Source organism: Solanum lycopersicum, chromosome 11 (genome assembly GCF_036512215.1).
Source record: "Solanum lycopersicum chromosome 11, SLM_r2.1".
NCBI lineage: Eukaryota > Viridiplantae > Streptophyta > Magnoliopsida > Solanales > Solanaceae > Solanum > Solanum lycopersicum.
In genome coordinates, this window is record NC_090810.1 from 8,444,429 (window position 1) to 8,471,630 (window position 27,202).

The 27,202-nt window shown below is 30.7% G+C and overlaps 1 protein-coding gene across 1 annotated transcript; it reads left to right on the plus strand.

Annotated features, from left to right (window-relative positions):
- The first annotated feature begins 368 nt into the window (after nucleotides 1-368).
- Nucleotides 369-4,426, plus strand: LeSUT1 (sucrose transport protein). Its single transcript, NM_001302901.2, is given in 4 exon segments — nucleotides 369-892; nucleotides 1,417-2,205; nucleotides 3,190-3,297; nucleotides 3,985-4,426. Coding segments are annotated over 4 exon segments (1,536 nt in total). The 5' UTR covers nucleotides 369-427; the 3' UTR covers nucleotides 4,159-4,426.
- The last annotated feature ends 22,776 nt before the right edge of the window (nucleotides 4,427-27,202 follow it).

Below are 27,202 nucleotides of genomic sequence, written 5' to 3' on the forward strand. Positions count from 1 at the left end.
CCCATTTAAATAATTTCATTCTTAAATCCTTTTATTTATTTTTTTTAATTATAAACTGGGGTCTGGGGTGGCAACAGTGGGGGCTGGTTCTTAAAAACCTCTGTGGCCGGTCACTCTATCGTTCTCAAATTTCACTCGTAAAAATTTCATTGAATATATTATTAGTTCAATACATTTTAAATTTGATAAAAGATCAAATCAGATAGATAAATTGAAATGGATGAGGTAATTAAATTATTTATGAAAAATACAAAAAAATTTATTACTTTTGACTAAATAAATAAAAAAAGGATATTATTCTACCACATGCATGACTATTGCCTCCAAAAAAACACTATAAATACCCCCTTCCATTATCCCCTTTTCTTATAACATTCAAAACCCAAAATTAAAACAGAGCAATTTTAGTTTCTTAGAAGAAAAAAAAATGGAGAATGGTACAAAAGGGAAACTTACAGTTTCATCTTCTCTACAAATTGAACAGCCTTTACCACCATCAAAGCTATGGAAAATTATAGTTGTAGCTTCCATAGCTGCTGGTGTTCAATTTGGTTGGGCTCTTCAGCTCTCTTTGCTTACACCTTACGTTCAATTACTCGGTATTCCTCATCGATTTGCCTCTTTTATTTGGCTTTGTGGACCCATTTCTGGTATGATTGTTCAACCAGTGGTCGGTTACTACAGTGATAATTGCTCCTCACGTTTCGGTCGTCGCCGACCCTTCATTGCCGCCGGAGCTGCACTGGTTACCATTGCCGTTTTTCTGATCGGATTCGCCGCCGACCTTGGTCATGCCTCCGGTGACCCTCTCGGAAAAGGATCTAAACCACGAGCGATTGCTGTATTCGTCGTCGGCTTTTGGATCCTTGATGTTGCTAACAACATGTTACAGGTAATTTTCAAATCGAAATTCGAAAATTAAAATTGTGTTTGAACATATATTTAATCGAATTATTACTGTTTTTTTTTTTTAACTAGCTAGTTGCTATATTTTTTATATAATTAAAATCATATAAAGACTACATGCAATACAAAATTCCAGCTAGATAAATGTAAAAAAATAATATAATTTTAGGTACAAACAAAAAAAAAATAGTTCTAAATATTTGCTTAAAAAATAATTAATGGAATTTCCTCAATAATTATTCTTTTCTAATAACATGTTTTTTAAAAGATCAACAACTTTATTCTGTTTTTTTTAATAAAAAATTATAAAAGGTCACAAGTTGTAATTTATTTCTAGTTTCACTTAGTTATATATAAAATTTGATTGTTTCGATTTTTGATTTAATTATAAGCTCATGTGTTACTAGATTAATAATAAAAAAAAAGTCACATGCAGTGATTACAGTGTTAAAATAATCAACTTTTATTACTAATATTTATGCGTCATAATTAAATTGTTTTTATTTTCAGGGCCCATGCAGAGCACTACTGGCTGATCTCTCCGGCGGAAAATCCGGCAGGATGAGAACAGCAAATGCATTTTTCTCATTTTTCATGGCCGTCGGAAACATTCTGGGGTACGCCGCCGGTTCATATTCTCGCCTATTCAAAGTATTCCCCTTCTCAAAAACCAAAGCCTGCGATATGTACTGTGCAAATCTGAAGAGTTGTTTCTTCATCGCTATATTCCTTTTACTCAGTTTAACAACTTTAGCCTTAACTTTAGTCCGTGAAAACGAACTCCCGGAGAAAGAAGAGCTAGAAATCGACGAGAAATTATCCGGTGCCGGAAAATCGAAAGTACCGTTTTTCGGTGAAATTTTTGGGGCTTTGAAAGATTTACCTAGACCCATGTGGATTCTTCTATTAGTAACCTGTTTGAACTGGATTGCGTGGTTTCCCTTTTTCTTATACGACACAGATTGGATGGCTAAGGAGGTTTTCGGTGGACAAGTCGGTGATGCGAAACTGTACGATTTGGGTGTACGCGCTGGTGCATTAGGATTACTGTTGCAATCTGTTGTTCTAGGGTTTATGTCACTTGGGGTTGAATTTTTAGGGAAGAAGATCGGTGGTGCTAAGAGACTATGGGGGATTTTGAACTTCGTTTTAGCTATTTGCTTAGCTATGACTATTTTGGTAACCAAAATGGCCGAGAAATCTCGCCGGCACGACGCCGCCGGTACACTCATGGGCCCGACGCCTGGTGTTAAAATCGGTGCCTTGCTTCTCTTTGCCGCCCTTGGTATTCCTCTTGCGGTGAGTTTCTTTCCATTTATTATTACGATAAATAAAATTTTAGATAGTCAATTAACTGAATTAATAAAATATTTTTTTACAAAAAATTTAATATTTATATTTAGTATGTGTGAACATATATTACAGGTGGGTTGACTCATAAGTCCAAATATGACAAAGAGATTTATTATGATTTTTTAAGAATTTTGGTTTTTTTAGGTTGGTGGAAAATTTATATTATATGGATAAGCAAAGTGTGAAAATATTGACCAAATATGACTATAACAAACACAAATTATTTGTTAGTTATATACATGACATCCTCTTCATATATAGGCATGTAAAATTAATTAAATGGTTTTCTTTGTCTTTGACTATATTTGAAAGTAAACATTATATATCATTTTTGAAATTGAAATTGGATATTTAGTTATATCATTTTTAATAGCAATTAGGATGAACATTAGCCACATGTATGTTTTCAATGGATAATCAATTTTTTTTTGAAGAAAATTTAAAGGGAGTATAGGTTTATGGCTTTTTACCAATAAAATAAGAATCATGATATGTATGTGGGCTTTGTAAAAGGTTTGTAAAGTCACACACATAAATGTAGAAGGTGTGAGAAGCTTTTTAATTAATGCATCACATGACTTTTTAGTTTTGTTAATTTCTAGTTATTTAAATTAATAATTATTTTAGAATAAATAATTTTAATAAACATGACAATTAAAAAGAATCGACTATTATTTCTCTTTATCCTAACATAAGGATTAGGAGAATCTTATTACTTTTTGATTAGGATAATAATACAAGTTTCTATGCAAAATCATCTTTTATTATTATTATTATGGCAAAAGCATATATTCTCTCTTTTCTTCCTTTAAATTATTCTTTTAAGATAGAATTATTTCACTTTGATGTTAGATTTTCCCTTTTTATCTTTTTTGAAATTGATCATGTTTTTTTACTAATATATGAAATAAAAATAATTTTATTTTACAGGTAACTTTTAGTATTCCATTTGCTTTGGCATCTATATTTTCTAGTAATGCTGGTTCAGGACAAGGTTTGTCACTAGGAGTGCTCAATCTTGCAATTGTTGTACCACAGGTACTATTTAATTTTTAATTCCTCAATCATGGATAACGTACTTAATTCTTCTTTTTAATTATCTTACTTTCATAATTAATGCACAATATATTTAAACCACAAACGTGTAATCTAAATAGTGAAAAAATATATAAATGCTAGTCTATTACGTGTATATAACTGTTATAGATCGAATTTATGTACGAAAACATTACAATCAAAGCAATTGTAGTATCGTTTTCAAACTATTGACAGTCTTGTAGTTAACTAATTAAATTTAGAATCTCCATCCTACAACGCAAGTTAAAAACACTCGTAAATCCGGACACATGTTGTAGGATTAGGGGTAGATGTTTTCGAGGCTATTAATAGTGTAGAGATAAAAGTTTTGGAGTGTTTTCAATACATCTGTCTCGTTAGAAAAAGGTCGAGGCCCACGTTAACCGGCCATTGTCACCTAGACCCCTACAATAAAAAAAGAAAAAGAAGAACAACGTATAAATAGGGGAAGATCATAACTGAAGGAATTTGAAAATGACATGTAACTAGAACTACATTAATGAGATATGACCACAAGATATAATCTTATGACTATACTTCTTATTATTCACATTAGGATAAACTAACATACTATTATTGATATTAAATTAGTTTTAAATACACAATGTACCTAACTATAACTACTTGTTTTTTTTTTTTATGATATAGATGTTGGTGTCACTAGTAGGAGGGCCCTGGGATGATTTGTTTGGAGGAGGAAACTTGCCTGGATTTGTAGTTGGAGCAGTTGCAGCTGCCGCGAGCGGTGTTTTAGCACTCACAATGTTGCCATCACCACCTGCTGATGCTAAACCAGCAGTCGCCATGGGCGGTTTCCATTAAAAAAAATTACAAAAGACGAGGAAGAAGAAGAAGGAGAAGAAACAAACTTTTTTTTTATATATTAGTACTTCTCTTTTGTAAACTTTTAGAAAACAAACATAACATGGAGGCTATCATGTCCATGTATCTTCCTTTTTTTTTTCTTTTCATAAAGCTCTTTAGTGGAAGAAGAATTAGAGGAAGTTTCCTTTTTAATTTCTTCCAAACAAATGGGGTATGTGTAGTTGTTTTCAATTTGTGTGTAACAAAGAAAGTTGTCCAGTATTAACATGTCTGGGCAAATGCTTTGTACCCTTTTACTATTTTTATTTTTATTTTTGGTAATTTTCTTCTTGGAAGGTAGGAAAAAAAAAAGAAGTGGTTGGAGGTGGAAGTGGGGTACTTTAATTTGGGTTGGTAAGAAGGGGAGATTTATGAAAAACTTTGTACTTAAAGTGGAATCAAAATTGATCTATCTATATATCTATCAATGTTTTCTATTTTTTTGTTTCTTGTTTCAACCATTATTTGAACTTTTTGGTGGATTGATAGCACTATTCTTACCTTATTTAGTGGTATGCATCTTCTAGCACTTCCCAAACTTTGAAGTATTAATTAATAACAACATTAATTTGTAATATACTTGTATTATATTGAGTGGTGGAGCTACGATACTAAAGTTAGTCTACTATGCTCTCAAAGAGTTGTTACCAGTGAGATTTGAACACATAAATACTTTATATTTGTGCTAATAACCTGGTTTGGAAGCAACAAATCACAGGAGCGTAGTTTCTTTTGTGCTTCGGGGAAGAGGCTGCTCAGCTCCTATAAAAGCTAATTTTGATTGGTATCATTCAAATGCGAATATAGGCCTAGTCGCATTGCTCTTTTAAGACGCTTGAAACAATTGAGTTACATCATATTCTTATGTCAAGAATGTCCCAAATATGAAATTACTTTAGTTATTGTATTACTTGTATATAATGTATAATTTTTCGACAAAGGGTCTATAATTGAACATCAGTGCAACTACGCCCCTAATAACTATTGGAAATTTGTGTTTGTTTTACCATCCTAAATACTAGTGCACTAATTGGAATAAGTTATATATAAATATTTTGGAATAATATTTTCTATTCATTACAAAATTAAAAACAAAAAATAACAAGGTTTTTTAAAACACTTATTTGAACAAAATTTCATGCGTAAATTGAAAGGGAATTTTACTGGAGATAAATAGGATTTGGGAGTTGAACTTCCTTTTCTATATCATTGTTTCTATTTTTCTTGATTAAATGTGTAAGAGAATTCTTCAAAGAAGATAAACATAATAAATAAAGAGAAATTTCACAATTAGCTGCACTTTGATGACTCTTTATCACTAAAGTGATAAAACTAATTAACAAAGATAATTATAATTTGAAATTTGCGTTATATCAGTGATATAATTATCTAAAAATTTACTTTATATCATTGTACTATTTCCAAATTTTTTAGTATATATATCATGTATATATATAAATGGACTTCTGATATATGTATATATATATTATTTAGTATTAACTTACCTAAATTTGATAGTGTAAAAACTTAAATAAATTTTATCCCAACTCTTTTTTAATTTACAAAAATTCCTTCAAAATCAGTGCTATCCAAATACATAGAAAATAATTTAGATTCATTAATTTCAATACATTAAAACAAATTCAATTACACTTTTAAAGATGAAAGAGAGTCAATTTTGAATTTGAGTTCCACAAAACAAGCTAATCAATTTGTTGTCAGTCTTTCTCAAATGGTAACAACTTCAATTAATTTAAAATTTAAATTTTAATCTCTCAATTCTCTTCCAAATCCTCCTAGCTTCAAACAATTTAACAAATCCTTCCAAAATCAACAAAATCAAAATTCATTTTTTTTCTCTCTATTCATCGTCTCATGTTCATTCAAATTAAATTTGCCCAAAATTTGATAAGATACATAATGAATAGTTGTTGAAAAATAATTTCTTTTGTGAATCTCAAATACTACATTGCATTGGATCGACGAGATGAGAAAAACATGAAAATTCGATATATAGCAGAAGGAAATCACAAGAAAATGTTGATTTTGCTACTTAGCATACTCTTCATCTTATCTCGATCTTGGCACCACAGTAAGAGATGGTAAAATAAGTTACTGACCACTTCGATTGGTATTTCAAAATATATTAGTTGATATATCATAAATTTGTTGTTCTCATTCTTTCTAAAAAAAATTATTTTTTTAATCAAACTTGTCGATAGATTGTATTGATACAACCAACAGAAAGGCAGAAGAGATGCATAACTTTGATGAATCATTCATAACTTTTATAATGTTATGTAATCGTTTTCTGAATTTTGTTTCTAAGATGGATAGATTTATCAATACATTACTATTTATGTATCTCGTTTAGTTGATAAGTATTGTATTTTTAGCAGATACATTAAATAAGTAATTGTTGTCCATAAGATGTAAGGTTCGAGATTGATACATTACTTTATGGTAGTTGCTAAGATACAATTAGTAGAAATTCAAATTTACGTATCATATAGAAAATAGTATATTTGTTCATGCAATAATAGAATGTTGTATATCCGCTACATTATATCATGTATCAATTATATGATTTAGTAGATGTAATACTGTGTTCCATAAAATTGTGTCTCTAACACACAATTGTGCAGTTGTGTTTGATTAAAAAAAATTGTATTTGATATTAGCAGTGTTTAAAAGACAAAATATTGTGTATTAAATACACGATTTAATATATGTATTAATGCGCTCCATTTTTGTTGTATCAGATGCATAGCTGCAAGAACTTCATATTTTTCCTCGAAATAATCAAACTTTTGATAATAACATTTGTGTATCACCGTTTATGAATTTGAGACATAATTGTATGACACTTAATGTATCAATGTATCATGTACTGTGTACATATACATATCCTTCTAAATTTAAATAAGATAGAAGATACATAGAAACACCTAGATACATGATAAATGATACATTTTATAGAAATTTTATATCAAGTATCAAAACTAATTAAGTTTATGTATCAAAACTAATATTTCAATGCAATACACTGTGTATAATAAATTCTGATGTATCATATTGTTAAAACAAAGACATTATACATTAATTAAGAAACAAAATTGACTAGATACATTAAAAATCTAGTTAATGTATCTCAAACTTTAACCGTAAAATAGTTTTAGTAATTTGAACACAATACATTGTATATAATGTATTATAATGTTGAAGCAAAGACATTATACATTAATTTAAGAAACAAAAACAACTTGATACATAAAAAATCTGATCTAGCGGACAAAAAATCAACAATGTGATCTATTTTGACTTCTTCTCATCTATTACTTTAGAATACAAATATACATCAATTTTTTCCTACATTTACTTTAGAAAACGAAGGTACATTCTCCTTCTCAACATTCATCTTGTATCTTTTTTTTACTATTAACATAGACTTCACCTATGAATATCGATCCAAAGTCATTACCAAAGCCACCAGTAGATTGACTTTTTGCCATTTTAAGTGTTTTTTTCACAACTAGTTGAGTAATATCAACACTAAAAGAATGGTCATGTCCATATGCATCAAGAAATAAAGACTAAAAGCAATAAAATTGAAGAAGACAACTTTGAAGGAAACATAGTATATCAATTGAGTAGTTTGAATTTGATTGACCGGAAAGAGAATCCTTTTGAAAATAAAATTGATATGAAAATTCTAACTGATAAGATTGTAGGAAATAGTTTTGAAAATAAAACTGATATGAAAATTGTAACTGATAAAATTGTAGAGTAAAATTAGAAAGAGAATAAAGGAGTGAAAAAAGAAAGGAAATCACGTGTCAAGGTTGGGATACTTATGTATCTGCTTGGCTTAAAAATTGAGGAAAAATAAGGGATTTTGAAAATATTTTTAAATGGTAGAAAATAAAGAAAATTATTAAAAATAAAGATGTATATATAGGTAATTTATCCTGTTATTTATGTATACGTATTTTATGAGATGTACTTGAATCATCACCAGAAATCACATCAATCATCACAAAATATTCAGATGTCAATCATACATATAATCAAGCTACAACTTCGAAAATCACCTTAAACACGATCCAAAAATATTCCATATACAACACATCTATAACTTGAAAAATCAAAAGATACAATCAAAAAAGATTTCGATATCAAGTCCAATTTTTAAAACAATATCAATACGTAGAAATCACCCCAACCATCTATATTTTCAATGAGAATAAGGATATTTGGGTCATTTTTTACAAATCCACTATAAAGGGTAATTGGAGGATATGCCTAAGATAAATTCTAACCAATGATTTTAAAGAATATGGAAAGCTAAGGCCTAAGGTTGTAGGTGCATTGGTCGGTTCGTCTTGATTTAATATATTATTAGTTTGATTTATTAATTTTTTATTTTTAAGTATGTTAAATCAATAACCATACAAATAAAATATATTTTATCGATTTTAGTCCTTAATGGTTCGATTTTTAATTTAACCAATAAAAAAATAGTATAAAACAAATATAGACTTCTCTAATAAATTTGACACATTACAAATGCTCATAATGTAGAAATAATAATAAAAAAAATATGAAAAGAATTATACAAGTGTAACAAAGAGAGAAACTAAGAGAAATAGGGTTTATACTTTAGATTTTGACGTTTCGCATAATGAAAAGTTGTGAACTCAAAGTTATTGTGAAGTGTGAATTGAACGCTAAAAGAAAAAGACAGTAACTAGTAACATATTGAAATTATATGTTTTATGTGTAAGTAAAAGTATTTAAATTACTAGTTTTTACGGATTATCAATTTATCCATTAACACATTATTAAAAACCAATATCGTACCGATAACCAAATAATTTTTTCAATAAAATCATTAAAAAATGTTTGACCCAATAACCTAATAATAATAAATCAACAACACTTTTTTTATTCGATTTACCGATCGGCTCGATTTTAACACGGACAATATTTAGGATCTTTTCAATGTGAAAGATTCAAAAGACAGCCCATCTGACTGTAATGGGCTTTTGTCCACTCTTTTGGGGCCCATCAAAATATTAGACTTAAATGAATATAGACGGCAATTTCATTCTTTAGATATTTGTACATAGGAATATTAGCATTTTTAGTCCCTCAACTGTTAATAAATTTAGATAATGACTGGTTTTTTGTGATTTACGATTAAACATGCTTAATTTTCAATTAATTAATATATGCATTTTGATTTCCTTGACCCTGAATCTTCACAAATTTAATGTATTATTAAGTATTGAACTATTCGACTATCGATATATTATGTTGAATTTGTAGTTCTACTTTACATTTAAGGTACTATTGTTCTAAAAAGTGGTCTTAAATTTTGTAAAAAGGGACAAAAACACACATTTCAATCACTAAGAGGCTAAGTATTTTAAGTCACATATTACAAGGACTAAAACTATCAATAAAATGATGTACCGAAATCCAAAAGTATAATGTATATATAATGTGTATATATGTATATACAAAGTGATGAATAGAAAAGGACAAAGAAGGACTTAAAAGATGGTGAACAAAGCCCACACCATGTATGGGCCAACAAAATGGACTCTCTTTTAGTGTCAGTTAGCTATTGAAAATTACATTACATAACATAGACATAAAAGAAACATTGCCAAATTTGAAATTTTGGTATAGGTTTTGTCTACTTCTTCATTTAATGATTTTGTGTCCTATTTGACTTAATATTGATGATAGAAACTGAACTGTACTGAGCAATGCCAATCAGCCCAATTAGAAGCAAGCTCAACTTGACATGAATGGTCCAAGTTGATGAAAGGTAACTCTTGTTTCTTTTCATGATTTGAGTTTCGGACGTACAAGATCGAATGAAAACAGAATCAAACAGCAAATCGAGTCAACTTGAAAAAAAAATCTGACTAGTGATTTTGTTTGACATGATTTGGTATTGGAAAAAAAATCTCCGACTATATTTGGGTTGGTTTGGTTTTAAATAAAAAAAAAAATAACCCCACATTATATATGTTATTTCAAAATTTATTTTATACATTAAAATATTTATTTTGATATAATTTTAAAATACTTCTTATACTATTTCATAGTTTTATCTTTTAATATATTATTTCAAGTTTAAAACTTGGAATTCGGAATGATCCAATAAAGATTATAGTTCATAGATGCTGATAATTATAACAAAACTTAAATCAAAATCAAATTAATATTAGTGCAAAAAAGAAAATCAATTCAACACTAAGAATGACAATAATATTGAATATTTGTTCTTTAGTTTTACATTTGTTTAAATAATTAAATACATAATCTAATTTTAATTTTCCTTATTTAGTAATGTAACTAATACTTATTAAACTTATTTTAGCACGATTTAGTACTTTTAAGTTATGATCATTCTCATAATGACTTTACAATATTTATTTTAAATGATGATTTCATAATTATTTTGGTTGGACTAAAGAAATATTTGAAGCACAAGTTAATTATATGTTTGTATGCAAATTTTACCGAAAAAATTCAAAAATATGAAGAAAAAAATCGAGGTTTATTATTTGGTTTGATTTATAAATTTAAAAATTTGACACAATGATTTGATTTGATATTTGAAAAACTTGAACCAACTCGAGGTTGAAAAATCTGCAAAAATTTGAATTTTATTAGTTTGGTTAGGTTTTTAAATATAATTTTTATACAAAGGTTTGGTTTGATATTTGAAAAATTCTTACCAATCCGATTATGTACACCCCTAGTTTGAGTTATTTCGTATTTGGAATATACTGATTCGATAAACTTGTGTGTCATAGAAGCTATGTAAATTTTTTTTATTATATTTTCATTTTTCAAACTCAAAATATCTAGTAAAGTAGTGATTTTAACTAACCATGTTTCTTGGAAATGATTAGGACATTTAGAATAACTTATAATTACATGGTAATTGCGTCTTTTGGTGTTTTTTTTCCTTTTCAGTAGTTTTTAGGAAAAAGTATACAAACAGTCTCATAAACGCAAAATAGTATTTAAAATCATGAGGTAAAATCAATATTTGATTCCATTTACTCATTTTCTTGTCCATACTCATTCGTAGGGGTGATAAATGGGTGGTTTGGATCGAATTTAGATGGATTAAGTTAAAATGGACTGGATCACAATCCATCCATATAAATAACAAAAACTACTAAACTACACTGCATATGTTTACATATTATCATTTAATCCCTACTCTTTCATAAACATTCAAAAATCCCTACTTTACCCCAATTCCTCTATTCCGGATACTCTATTATGAAAGAAACCAAACCCACCTTTTTGATCCCCAAAATCTCGCCTCTAATCTTTCCCACTATCAAATTAGTAACCGGATTCAAAGGAATTTGATTTTCAAACTATTCAACAATTCAAATTTCAAAATAGGTATAATCTTCTTCATTTTTCTTTCAAAATTAATTTTGTGTTTCAATTGATTTTGTACCAGTTGTCAAAATGGATCATCTAGCCTTTAACATTGGGATTTTTCAAACAATTACACCTTACATAATCAAATTTTTGAGTCAGATTACACCAACTTGAAGAACAGAGGTCTAAAAGTTTGCATGCATCGGCATTAATGGCGAATCGAACTTCTACGAAGAGAAAATCAAAAACGGAAGTGAGGGCATCAATTCTAAAGCAAAGGATGCAAAAACTAAAAAGAAAAGTGATAGAAACGCTGCCCCGATTATATCCAGATCTGCATTACCAGCGACATATATTTTACTATTTTTTTTATTTTTCTGTAATTTTATGTATTCACATGTTACTATTGGATCCACAACATTCATTTGAAGTGGAATTTGTTCAAGATATTATGCAACAAGAAAGCGACAATCTGTAACTATTGAATTAATTTTTCTTTACATACACATTTTATCTTTTTTATAATGTATCTTCTTGTTTTTGTGGTGACAGCGGAATGAGTTTTGTTTTTTTTTATTGAATTTCTTATTGTAACACACTTTAATCTTTTAAAGCCAAAATATATTAAATCAAAGCTAAGTTGTTAATACCTCAACCCCTACCTTCCCACCTTAATCCTACCCAGGGACGGATCTATGTGGCCACTTGGGGTGCCACGACACCCAGTGATCTCGGAAAAAACTGTCACGACTCAAAACGAGCCGTGAGTGGCACCCACACTTATCCTACTATGTGAGCGAACCAACCAATCTAAACCCCAACATTTCAACCATAATAAATAGAATATAATAGGGAAGACTTAAAACTCATTAATATAACCAATAAATAACTTCTAAAATTCATCAATTACTATCCCCAAAACCTGGAAGTCATCATCACAAGAACATCTATCCTCAAATTACTAAGTCTAAGAGTATCTAAGAAGCTAAAATAACTAAACAGATAGTCCATGCCAGAACTTCAAGGCATCAAGACGTGAAGAAGAAGATCCAGTCCAAGTTAGAAACAATAGCTCACCCTGAAATCTGACGTGATGAAGACTGGCTAGAGTTGCGGTTGAGTTGAAGACGACGGTACGTTTGCTGCACTCCACAATTAACCAAAGGAAAACATACAAGTAGGGGCCAGTACAAAACACGAGTACTGAGTAGATATCATCGGCCAACTCAAAATAGAAAGCAATATTTATCAGATAATATCATAAAATCAACTACAATACACAACAGGTAGCAACAACAAGTACAAGAATCATTGATAATAACACCAAGTACACCCATGAGGACACAAGCCTCCATACCATACTCATTTGGGAAAAAGGTTCATTAAATTGAGTACATTAACATCATTCAAGATTCATTCTTTTTACTATCCTGGTGTCGGAACGTGACACTCCGATCCCCCTAATACTTCGGGTCGGTTCGTGACACCCGATCCCCTTAATACTACGTGTCGATTCGTGACACCCGATCCCCCTAATACTACGTGTCGGTTCGTGACACCCGATCCCCCCTAATACTACGTGTCGGTTCGTGACACCCGATCCCCCTAATACTACGTGTCGGTTCGTGACACCCGATCCCCCCTAATACTACGTGTCGGTTCGTGACACCCGATCCCCCCTAATACTATGTGTCGGTTCGTGACACCCGATCCATTAATACTACGTGTCGGTTCGTGACACCCGATCCCCTAACCTCATTCTTTTAGTTCATCAAGCCTTCTTTTATACCAAGGCATCATCATTAACAAAGAGGGTTTTAGGTTTAAGCTTCACAACCTTATCTTTCCAACCCATTACAATTTCATAATCACATCATGCAAGCATACAATTAAGCATATAGAAGACTTTACAATACCACCAATACGTATCAATTGCTATTTAGAGTTTACTATGAAATAGCATAAACCATAACCTACCTCCACCGAAGAATTAGCGATCAAGCAAGCTATCCTCCAAAACCTTTGCTTTCCTCTTCGTTTCTCTCTTCTCTCGATCGTTCTCCCTCTCTTTTTCTTTTTCTGATTTTTCCTTATTCAAACTCTTTTTCTTTTACCCTAATTATTATATAATTAAGTATAAAAGGTGACCAAAGTAACCCACTAATTAATTCAAGGTTATCTCCTTTAACCCCCAAGTAATTGAATTATTAACATTCAACCACTAACTTTATAATTATAAGCAGGAATAGTCCAAAACGCCCCTTAAAACATTTAACAGAAATCCGACCCAGTCAGGGTTATGCAGCCTGTGACGGCCCGTCGTGCCTGCGATGGTCCGTCCTGCTGCTTCCATCACAAAGTTCAGAGAGTTGATTTTATTTAAGACTCTGTGACGGTCCGTCGTGCCTACGACAGTCCGTCCTGCCATGTCGTCGCGAAGTTCAAAGAGTTGTTCTCAGTACTCAAATTTCCAAAATCTAAGTGTTTTGGAACGAGACCCCCTCGACGGTCCGTCGTGCCCATGACGGTCAGTCGTGAGATCCGTCGACTCAGACAGTTATTACCAGAAAATAAACTCTACTGCTCAAAACGACTAAACAGGTCGTTACAAAAACATTGTATGTATATGTATATTAATTATATATATATTTGTTTTGCCACCCAATAACCGTGTTGCAAAATAGCTCAGCTGGCAAAAGAGTGGATCTCCCACTTAGGTTATGCAGGTTCAAACCTGGCCATACTTCATTTTTGCTTGCTCCTTTTTTTCTTTTCTTTTTCTCTATTCATTCTTATTTATTTATGACTATTATTTATTAATTCAGATTGACCCTTTTTTTTTTGCTTTTCTTTTCTTTTTTTACATCTGTTATTTATTTATTACTATTTTTTATTAATTCAAATTGGCCACTTTTCATAATAATTTTGAGTTTTTTTTAATTTCTCTTGCACTAGTTATTAATCTCTTGATATGAGTGTAATGCGTTTAATTTTTTATCGAGTACTGAATTATGAGCATCAAATAAATATTATGAAAAATATATTTAAATAATAGTTCTAAAAAAACACAAGTTTAAAAAATGACTTTTTTTTTAAATTTAAAGGTTCTTGCGATCTTTATCGACGTTTTTGCTATGTAAGATGACTAGGTGAAACTATAATTTTTATTCTTTCTCAACTATATATTTCCAATAACACATAAAGTCAATAAAAAATATGAATATATTATGTTAATACTATTAGATGGTTTATACAAGCACAAATTTTAATGTGAATTTTTTTGTTCTTAAAAGTTTCAACGAAGAAGACATCAAATTCCAAAAAGGAAATAAAATTGAATTGTTTAGTTATATCTAATCACATAATATCTAACAGAAAATATTACGACATGCATATTTGATCGATTCATTTATAAAAATAAATAAAATTAATAACCTGAGTTATAACTCAAAATTAAAGCAATTGATCCTTTCATCTTACTTGAACGTTTTAGCACCCCCAACCTCCCCAACCTCCGAGCACCACCACTTCCCCATGCCAAAAAAATTGAAAAGTCTTTTTTTTTACCAAATAAAAAGAAGATTGGCAGTCCTTACGCCAATCCCAAAAAGATCAATTTTAAAAAGACTTTTTTTTAAAAAAATATTATTTTCTTTTTGAGAAAAAAAAGAAAACTACTATCCCAACTGCCCCCCCCCCCCCAACACACACACCTTCCACCCCACCTACCCCTAATTTATTTATTTTTGTATTCTTTAAAAAAGTTCTATATTTTCAAAAAAAAAAAATTCACCTCGTCCGCCACTGTCACTGCCATCCCCATCCTCCATCCAACCTACCCCATATTTGCTTTAATTATTTTGTTTTTCAAATAAAAGAAATATTTGTCAAAAAAAAAAAAAATTCAACTCTGCCCCCCCCCCCTCTCCTCCCCACCTCACACACCCTCCAATTTTTTTAAAAAAAATTAAATTAATATTTTTGAAAATTTAGAATTTTAATTTTTTAGCAAAGTTTAGAATTTTGAGTAGAAGTGGAAAGTGAGTGATGTATTATGAATCTATATGAATATTTATATTTTATCCATTTTGATCATATTTGTAGAAATTCTTGAAATAGCTTGAAGCTCATACTTACTGAATAAAATGTATGAGTGATCCAAGTCATTCAATACTGATAAAACAAACTCATTTCATTAATATGAGCTGACATTGTCACTTTAATCATTCCTTATATGCGCAATCCCGTTACCTAGAATCACAATATCAAATCATCTTAATTACTTCAACCCACATTTTGCTCAACTCATGACATGCTTTACATGAATATGATATTTATATCGTAATATAAAAGTCTAGATTAAAATTTAGCTCCATAAGCCACTCTCAAGACTCACTGATGAAATTTGAAAAAAGAAACTCAAATTTTATTGAAATCAAGGTACGAATAAACCCTCGATTTATTAAAAATTGATTCTTTCTAAATCCCCAAAAACAATAATTTAAGCTAAAAAAATCCAAAATAAAATAACAAAGAATTACTCAAATAGTGGTTAGAAACTCACCCTTTTTGGATAATAAAGAAATTTCATCAAGAATCATCTCCCACAAACACTAATTAAAAGTGTAAATTGATAATGGACACGTTGAGAAACTTTCAAACAAATTTATCACTACAAATCAGCATAATATATTTTGCTACCAATTGTGTATACGTTAAAGTGATTACATAATGGATTATTAATATTTGAAGAAATTAATTGGATCATTTTGCTATCCTTATAGAAAAAGCAAGATGAATATTTGATTAGTTTTAAGTATCATACTAATTATTCAAGAAATCTTGTGATAACCTTCAGAACTTACTTAAGAAATTTGAAGTTGGTGTTTGAATTTTAAGAGGTAAATTTTTTATTCTTCTTTTAAATATAATTACGAATGATTATTTGGGATAGTTTATTGGATTGTTGCTAGCTTCTGAAATGATTCTTGATAATTAGGGTTTTTTAGAAGGGAAAAGAAAGGAAATTATGATAAAAATGTAATTTTTGGGCGTTTCTATTTATGGCAGAATTAATATTGAATCTTGTAAGTTGGAAAAAATAAATAAAATAAAGACTTCACATCAAATGATTATTAAGAATCTGGCTAGTTTGAACATAGGTTGAATTATTGGAAAGAATTGTTGGATAAACCTATATGAATTATTATCCTTTGGCGTTATCATAAATATTTCTACTTTGAATTTCTTATGAGCTAGTCATATACTATTTATATTATTTGTGTTACACGAAAATGAATAATTGTAAGATAGTTATGTTTAAAGACGCAAGGGCATAGATTCTATATCCATAAATTAAAATAAGAAGTAGCAATTGATGATTGATATCACGTTTGGAAAGTTAAGTACCATATAGAAATGTTACTTATTAGTTCAATGATTTTCATCGTAATTCAATATCACAGACTTTTTTAGATATTACTTGGTCAATGAAAACGATAAAAGGGTATTCGTAGATTTTACTAAACATACTCGCATGACGTGATTCTTTGCAAAGAATTGAGACTAGACCATTATAGTTAGCCTGAAGATTGTGGCAAACACACCCTTAAGGCATCGTTTGCATTTGGAGTTAGCTTAAATGTCATATACTAGTTTTGGAGACTTTATGCAATAATTTTTTTTCTTAAATAGGGTAGTTAAATTTTCGAAGTAATAGGAGTATTATGATAATTCAAATTTTTATGTTTACTAGTTTCTACATCTAATATGGTATTGATATAGATTATTAATTTTGTTTCATTAATGTGTAAAGTTGTAACCTGATTAATTTAATTCTCAATCTGATTACTCTTTATATTACTTCGTTAATTCATAAATCATTGATGAGTTGCTGAATGTATATATTTCTAATTCTCAGTGTGTCAAATAAGTATAGAAAGATGCCAAGCTAATAGGAATTGATTTGTTTATTCTACAGACGTTTCTAATTTTAATTACAATATAAGAAAATCATGAATACTTGTATGATGTATTAATAATTGATAATACAAGAAGTAGAGAAAATATTTAATTTTCACAATATATTAAAAGTTGTTGTTCTTGACTTTACTCAATATTTCAATATAAAGTAAATTCATTATTCCTAAATATATATTTCTCATAAGAATATAAATACTTCTTACGATTATATTTATATATTATTACTGAAATTGACAATCTAAAGTACTCCTCACGGATATACAAATCAGTTGTCAAAGTGAAATATTTAAAAAAGATACATATGTACTTGAACTAAGACAACTGCTCTATGTTTCTTTTTTTTTTCTTTTTTCTTTTTTATCTTTTTAGTAAAATTTATTGCGGAAGCCGAATATATTGAGAGTGATGGAATCACAACTGGTATATCTAAATGTAGCTATGTAATGACCCAAAAGCTCCTCTTTAGAATTTTGAATATTTATTTAACTTAAGTTAATTAATCGATAGTTTATGGGCTAAAGTGATAATTTATTTAAGATCCTATACCATTTAGACTATATTTAATAAAATATGTGGGTAAAACCTATCACTTTTAGTACATAATTAATTCAAAAAAAAAAGAAATGAGAAAAAGAAGAAAAGGTCGAAGCTTGGCGGCCGAAGGGAGAATTGAAAAAAACTGCGCAATCATCCATCAGGTAATGCCAAATCTTTGTTTTCTATAGATGAATTGGAAGGGAATATAATGTGTACTATAATTGTTAATTGGGTTGAAGGAAAAAAATAAATAAATATAATAAATAAATCAAAAAGGGGTGGAAGTTGTTAATTTTTTCAAAGTGTTTATAATTGAGATGAAAAGTTTCAACCAATCATTGGCTAATCACATTGCCAATGATTGATACATAGTAGTAAATGTCATAAGAGGAATATTAATAAAGTACTGTAAATATATATATATTTGGGTCATGTTATCGTTGCCATCTTATTATTTTGTAATCAGAGGCTTCATTACATTAATATTTAATTCTTTTTATTATATTATAAATTAAGTTCCAATATATTTGTGTGATAAAATTATTTTAATTGGTGATATTGAGATTAAACCTTAGTCTTGAAATTTGAAAAAAAAATATGATAGTTAAAATGTTAATTGGCATGATGATTTACGAACTTGAATATAAAATTGAGTAAATTTTTGGTGCAAGGCTAAACACATAATAAGGTGAGTGTTATTAGTTTTGAAATCTTATTGTGATTATTAATGTGAATAGATTGTTTTGAGTTGGAAGTTCAACGAAAGGGAAAGACTCAAGTTCCCAGAGTGAGTTCTGGATTGATTGAGGCAAGTGGATTTCTAAACCCTTGTTAAGCGTGTGAAAATTCGTGTATTTCTTTGTGTGGTGTTGAGAATGACTTGGAGACTTGTTGCCTATTTGTTGGTGTTGTATTTCTGGTTGTAAATCGTGCTTTGTTATCAAAATGGTTATCTCCTCATTTTCATTTGAACATGTCAATTGCATTGTATCTGAGACATGATTGTGGTATAAGGATGTATCATTTCGAGGGTCGTATCGCGCGCCGCGATGGATATTATATTTCGAGGGACGTATCGCGCGCCGCGATGGTTACTATTATCGAGGGTCGTGTCGTGCGCCGCGACAGATGCATGGACAGATATGTCCCCCATGGGTCCCGGACTGAGAGACAGCGGGTGTGTATCGTTAAGAAAGACATGCATCACGATATTTGACATTGCATCTCATGGCATTGCACACTTTATTATTGATGAGCTCGAACATGTGTTTTGCTGATCTTGTGATTGTTTCTCTGTGAAGCTTGTGACTGTTGAATATTGAGTTGTTATTGAGAATGTGTAAACTGATAGAGTGTGGTTATTGAGTGGTGTGTTTGGTAAACTGTTAGGCTGTAGCGTGGAGGTTTAGATAGGGCGTAAGGAGTACCCGTATTTTGTTCACTTAACTTGTGTTTAGAGGTTTGCTTGTTGGGTACAGCGTGGTTTGGTACTCACCTCCTTGCTTCTACAAATTTTTGTAGGTTACGATCCCGAATTTTTGTGATACCTTCTATTCTCTTCGTTTCCGAGTCATCTTGTGGAGGATTGTGAGGTAGCTGCTTGTCATCTCAGCGAACTTTCTACTCCAGTTTATGACTTTGTTTTTACTTGAAAGACAACTTCATTTTAGACTTCTATTTTATTTCAATTCTAATATTTACATTAGAGGCTTGTGCCCAATCAGAAATTTGAAAGAGGAATTCAAAAAACGCCCAAATGGATTAACATTATTGGGATTTTTGTAACATGGAACAAGAATCACATACCCAAATCAAATTTGGGTATCACATACCGAAATCAAATTTAGGTATATTCACCCACCTAAATCAATTTGAATGAGCCAACCAAAAGGATAATCCAACATCAATAACAATTTCAAATGAAAAAATAAGTGAAAATTTTACACACCCAGATCAAATTTAAAACTTGAACATTGATTGAAAGGAAGATGAAGGAAAAAGAAAGCTTAATTGAGACATGTAAAACATTACCTGGAGAAGACTTGAGAAGGCTGAAGAGAGTGAACTTCCATGTGTAAATAGTGAATTGAAGAATTAGGAGGAAGACATAGGAGGAGGAAGACATGCATTTTCATTTTATCAGAAGAAGACACGTTAGCTGAGAAAATGAAAAGGTAAGAAGAAGACACGTTAGCTGAGAAAATGAAAAGGCAAAATAGATTAACAAAGAAAAGACAGCTAACCATATACTTGTAAAGACCAAAATAACCCTTGAAGCAAGCATTGTAAAGACCAAAATAGCCCTTGAAGCAAGCATGTTAATTATGCCTTTTCTAATATAGGAGTAATGTATGAAAAACCTATGTATTTTCACATGCAGTAACTTTTGGTTTTCTTTTGTCAGATGTAGTGTTAGTTTGGTCTTCCACTCTGTTCATGTATGAAAAACCCATATATTTTCACATGCACTAAATTTTGGTTGTATTTTAATCAGGATGTGTTTGGGCTACAAAACTTTTCTTGATTATCTCCATTTTGGGTATAGAATTGGTAAATTTTACCAACCAAGGTCTACTTGCATCTATTGGCCATTTTGACTTTGAAATCTTCTTCCCGAAAAGTTATGGAAGGGTATCCTTGCCGAGTGTTAATAATAGGAGGGGTTATGTCTATGGGTGGGACATATTGAATCATCCTGATTCTTAGGACCCTTTTTTTGTTCTTTTCCCTAAATCTTTGTGCTGCAGTTAATTTTTTACTTTTAATTTACCGCAAATCTGCACTGTGTAAAACGTGTTCTTGTTCTTGAATTCATTGTTGCAGAGACCCTTTTAAGCTCAAAGGCCTTTCCTGATTTTTCGATAAAGGTATGAGCTCTTTCTTATTATGGTTTGAGTTCTTCATTTAACTTGATGTGGGGTTTAATTTCATACTGTTTTGTTCTGTGTAGTTGGTGAGTTGGTAATTTATTTTGTTGGTTTAATATTGGGGTTACTTTGTTGATTCTGAGTTTAAAGGTTCAAACTTTGTGCTTTTTTGTTCTGTTTTAGGCTATTTTCGTGTATTGTTTCCGCTTAGTTGAGCTGTTGTATGAATTTTTTTTCCGATCAATATTTTGCATCAATAGTAATTAAAAAATTATATACGCATACTACCAAAACAATTGAACTGTTGAATCCAAAACAAACAATAATTGAGAAGTCAATACAAGAACAAAATATGCAGCAGAAGAGCTAGCTCAAAGAAAATAATTCAGCACCATAAACTAACAAAAGATGATAAAAGCAGAACTATATTGACAGATTATGCTATGCACGAGTCCTTTGTGAGGTAGTTTAGACGGTTTCTTACATTCGAGTATTTTTCTGTTTATAGGAAGCGATTTGAAAGAGTTTGTACAGTGTGGTGGATAAACTTAGAAGTTCCTGACAAGTAATTATTATGATCTAATTTGTTTCCAAATTCCTTTGACCCCCACTGTCTACTGTCTAATGATGTAGACCATAGTTAAACATTCATACACTATTGTGGATGTTGGAAACATATGAATCTTTAGTAGACATATCTGGTTGGTTGCAGTTAGACTGACCATATCTATTATATTGTGATTTTTGTCTAAAGTACTAATGCACCAAATGTCACTGGTTTACAGAAATGAGTTAGTTGAAATCCTCTGTGCCAAGAACCAAAAGACAAAAAGTCATCATTTTTTTTAAAAAATATTATGTTACACTGCTTTTACAATACGGTTGAATCAACTAAAAGACAATACATTATTTAGCAAAGGCAAGAAAATTATTATGTTGAATAATTTCACAGTTTCAACATCCCAGTTATTCTTCAGGCTTGCTCTTTGATCTTTACTTGTAAGTCCTACAGGAGTAAACCCAGAAGTTATACACATTATCTTTTTCGAACCTCACCTGGTGGGATTACACGGAGTATGTTGTCGTTGTTGTCCTTATGGCGTTGGCACTGAGTCCTTGGAGTTTCATTTCCAAATTTTCATAACCCCTATCAGCATGGGAGGTTCCACTGATTTCAGTAATTCCTTCAGCAGAAAGACTAGCCAAAACTAATGATATTCCCCCATGCAAATCATTTGCATTGACCTGAGAACTGTGGAATGGACTAGCACAAAATCCATAACAACATTAATACGCGATATAATTTTTATAGAACATTAGGAAATCAAGCGAGAACTATATACTTACCTTGCCTTACCCTTCCCATAAATAGTTGCTCTGCTTCCTAAGACCTGAATATTAGCTTCAAATTTATGCAGCTCAGTTACTGCACAAAAGAAGATAATGAAACCTTTGAAAGAAACATCGAATACAATTATCTATCGAAAAAATAGCAAACTGTGCTGTAGGCATTCTGACCTGATATTCTTTAGCAATAATGTGAGACTTAGGATCCCTTAGTTTTGTTTGGGTGGTCCAAATTCTTCTGAAAGAATTACCAATTTTTTTATTCTTTAGTGTGTAAAAACCTACTGTTTCAGTATGCTTTAGTCTTTTTTGGTTTTTGAAGAATATGGTGCGGGGGTGACTATAATTGTAGATAGTATTCAATTTTGTTGCATGTTGCCAATATTTTTCTATAGTTATGTCAATAACACTAAAGGACTTGTCCACTTCAATATAAATAATCTGCTTCCACAAATTATATATGATATTTACTTTGTAATTTGTACGTAAGGATAGAGGATAAGAAAAAAATTCTTTGAGTTTAATTTGTCAAAGTAGTCGGTTCATAACCATAAATCTAATTTTAGCTCTTCTTTTGTCAGCATAGTAGACCTGCATGATTGAGGATTAGTGAACTATAGTCTTGCAGAAACTTCACATTGCAAGCACAAAATAGAATTTGAACTAGCAACAAGATGATAGTTGAACACCAAATAAAGTATAACCACATTAAAGTCCCTGAAAACCAGAAATGACATCTCTAAAATGTAACACTATTCTGATGTCCATAAGAGACAAAAGGTCAGTTGTATCCACCTAGGGGGGAAATGGGGAAGTGGAGGAAACCCCACTCCTGTTTACAAGGTGCTTAGGTAAAAAGCTGAATAGTTCAAACACCACACATTGCTAACTTCAACTTTAACTACTTCAACAGATTGTAATCCAGATGGGTTTACGAAAGTGAAGGAATTATTTCGCATTTTGTTGTAGGATATAGGTATATCTATAGATTATAGATCATAGTATAGTAAATAGTATGTAATATTGGAGATAGAATTGCATTAAATAATATTTCTGGAGAAGTATCATCAGTGCATATAAATGGAATGACTGACAGTAACATGATGGATTTTAGCAGCAGAAAAAAGTCTTTTGAGGAACTCTGCATGTTAGCAGTACTTTCATATCAGATAAAACTTACTCAATAGTTACCCACCAAAAGAGAGACAATAAGTAGGAATTTCCCATGGCCATGGCTACGACCCACTCTTCCAACCTTGATTGGGGTTAATTAGTGTGTACACACACATCATCCACCACACCTGTTCCTACTTTTCATTTCGTTTATAAAAAAATTGCCATTTGTCGGTTAGCTTTACACGTATTTCAATTATTTAAGATCATTATATACGATTTGAATTTTATTGATTATTTAAGAGCAATACAAATACACAAAAATTTAGGTATTAATATTATAGGCAGTATGGCCATTGTGTTTAGGACTTAAAAGTTTGCCAATGTATTTTTGCTGGAAAACATGAATACATTTTCTAAATGGAGTTAGTTTACCTTTTATAACTGCTCGTAATAGATGTCATAATTGAATTCGATTTACCTTTTCTAAGTGTAACAACAGCTAAACCTCCTACTTTTTAAAGAAATAAATCATACGAAAGTTTTCTTATCAGTTTTCAGTTTCTCTCTACTTTTAAAAGAGCTTTAGCATCCTCATCAGAGAAATTCTACCAACTCTACGAAAAGCAACTATACTGATTATGAGCTCATACAAACTACAATATGCTAACAATGCCATTATGACTTACCAATTGATACTAATATTTTCATTCGAGTATTTAAGGTTACTAAGTCTGTTGTTTTGTTTGTCTAAGCTTTCATATATTCATATGGCTACACTAATATCATACGTTAAAGACGAACTATTAGAGATGATATTTGATAGATACAACTTGTTGAAAATATTAAATTCCTTTTACAATTAGTTTTTGCGTGCAGTGTGAAGATAGGAATTTGCAATTACTACTACTGCAGTCTCAGCGCTACATGTATGTTCTTTTCCACCCGTTGTTACGGTTTTTCTTTTGCTTTCTGTATTAATTTTTTGCATTTTTACTAAATTCTGCAAAGAATAATTTGGTTTGTTATAATTATTTTGAATTGTTTTATGCATGTAATTTGATTTGTTATAATTATTTTGAACTGTTTTGTGCATGAGTAAGAAAACGAAAGTAAACATATAATTTATATCTCATATTCAGGATAGATAATAGTTCTACAAATGTCAGACAAAAGTAATTGAAATCATCTGAATTCTGAAAAAGCTCATGCTGATAAAAAAGCTAGACGGCGTGAATTATATAAACTGGCACAATCCAATAAGAAAGATGCCTATCTAGCTGGCAGGCGGGCAAACTCAGCCATCGACAATAATGCCTCCATCGGTGCTAGCTCCAGCACGACCACATTGTCTACACATGAGCAAACTCTTAATAGAGGTAAAATAGCTGGATAGGCTATAACTAAATAATCTTTATCTACTAAAATTAGTTTTAAGAATTAACTACATTATGCAGGATGTAGTTCGACAGAAGTTAATTACATGGAAATCATCCACCCGATAACAAATTATGCTACCCTAAAAGATGTTCCCCGGTGTAAATTCTGCACTGCAAAAAGATTTGAGTATGAGCCGCCCGCATTTTGTTGTGGCAATGGTATTGTGCGGCTTATTTCGCATCAAATACCGACAACTTTAAGAAATTTATATTTAGGAAATACGAATGAATCTGAACAGTTTCGAACTTATATAAAAACTTACAATAACATTTTTGCATTCACATCTCTAGGAGTTAATTATGACAAAGAACTAGCAAAAAAATATAAAGGTATATCCACATTTCGAGTTCAAGGAAAAATGTATCACTTTATAGAGGACTTAGTACCAGCTACTGAGAAAGGAAGAAATTTATAATTATATTTCTTTGATAGTGAAAATGAATTGAGGAATTGATTAGAATGTTCAAGCAAACTGAATGAAGGTACTGTACAAAAACTAATGGAAATATTAAATGCTAATCCATACTCCATATTTCTAAAGTCACTAATAAATATTCCACAATTATCTAACTTCTACATTGCTCTAAAATCCGATGCTGGTTTAGATCAAAGAGTGTACAAATTACCAACTGCATCAGAAGTTGCTGGAATATGGGTAGAGCAAGATACTCAAAACTATACACTCACCCCTCATATTCGTGTATATACAAATAGCAATAGGAGTCAATTGGTAAATTATTATTACGGTTGTTATGATCCATTGTAATATCCACTGTTATTTCCATATGGTCAAAATGGATGACATTGTGGTATTCACAAAGTTGAACCTTTAGGTGCTTTTTCTTCTAGACAAAAATATTGTGAAAATGAACAATTACCAAGCATAACAAATATGACTACAATTGATGGATTTATTAATATAGAAGCTGAAGTTATGCAAAAAGGAAAGCGTAAAAGAAATAGTGTCTCCTGTCGTGAATATTATTGTTATCAACTTCAAATGTGAGATGATGAAAATATAATTCTACATTCAGGAAGATTGTTTCAACAATACACTGTTGACCAATGGATAAAAATTGAAACTCAACGATTAGATTTTGCTTCTTTCAATCCGGATTTATATAGAACAGATGTATTAGGAGGATTGCTCGATGTTCTACGACGAGGTGAAAGAGATGCTTCACAAGTAGGTAAACACAAATTTCTCCCACTTAGCTTTACAGGAGGGCCAAGAGATATGCGTAGATGATACATGGATGCAAATGCATTGGTTCAGCGTTTTGTAAGACCTGATATATTTTTAACCATTACATGTAACCCCTCTTGGACAGAGATCAAAGAAAATCTACTAGCAAGTGATGAAGCACAAAATAGACCCAATTTAAATTTGTCGAGTATTTCGTGCAAAATTAGAGGAACTAAAAAAGGATTTGTTAAAGAAACACATATTCGGTAAAGTCTTGGCATATATGTACACAGTAGAATTTCAGAAACGAGGACTTCCTCATGCTCATTTTCTAATTATACTTGATGAAAGATTCTAAATACTTACACCTGAAGCCTATGATCGATTTGTTTCTACAGAACTACCAAATCCTACTGTAAATCCTCACCTATATTCACTCGTTACACAACACATGATTCATGGACCTTGGGATGAACTAAATCCAACAAGTCCTTGTATGAAAAAAGGATATTGTAAGTTTAAGTATCCAAAAGAGCTTGCTCATGAAACGACAAAAGGAAAAAGTTCATATCCTATTTATAGAAGACGCAATACAGGAAACTATGTGGAGATTAGAAAACATCTTCTTAATAATTCATGGGTTGTCCCTTATAATTCCTTTTTATTATCCAAATATAATTGTCATATAAACGTTGAGATTTGTTAAGATATCAAAGTAGTTAATTACATTTATAAGTACATATGCAAAGGACATGATAAAATCGCATTCCAGATTCATACTAATGATACAAATATAGAAATTGATGAGATAAAAGAATATCAATCAGCTAGATGGGTTTCCGCGCCTAAAGCAGCGTGGCGTATATTTGCCTTTAATATCAATGAAATGTCTCCTAATGTATACCATCTTCAACTACATCTTGATGGACAACAACTTGTTTCGTTCAAAAGTATTGATAATATTAGTAAAATTATTAATAATCCAATGATTCCAAAAACAATGTTAACTGAATTTTATGTAATGAACACAGTGAATGATACAGCTAAAAATTTAAACTTATTATATCAAGAATTTCCTGAATATTTTATCTGGTCAAAAACAGATAAA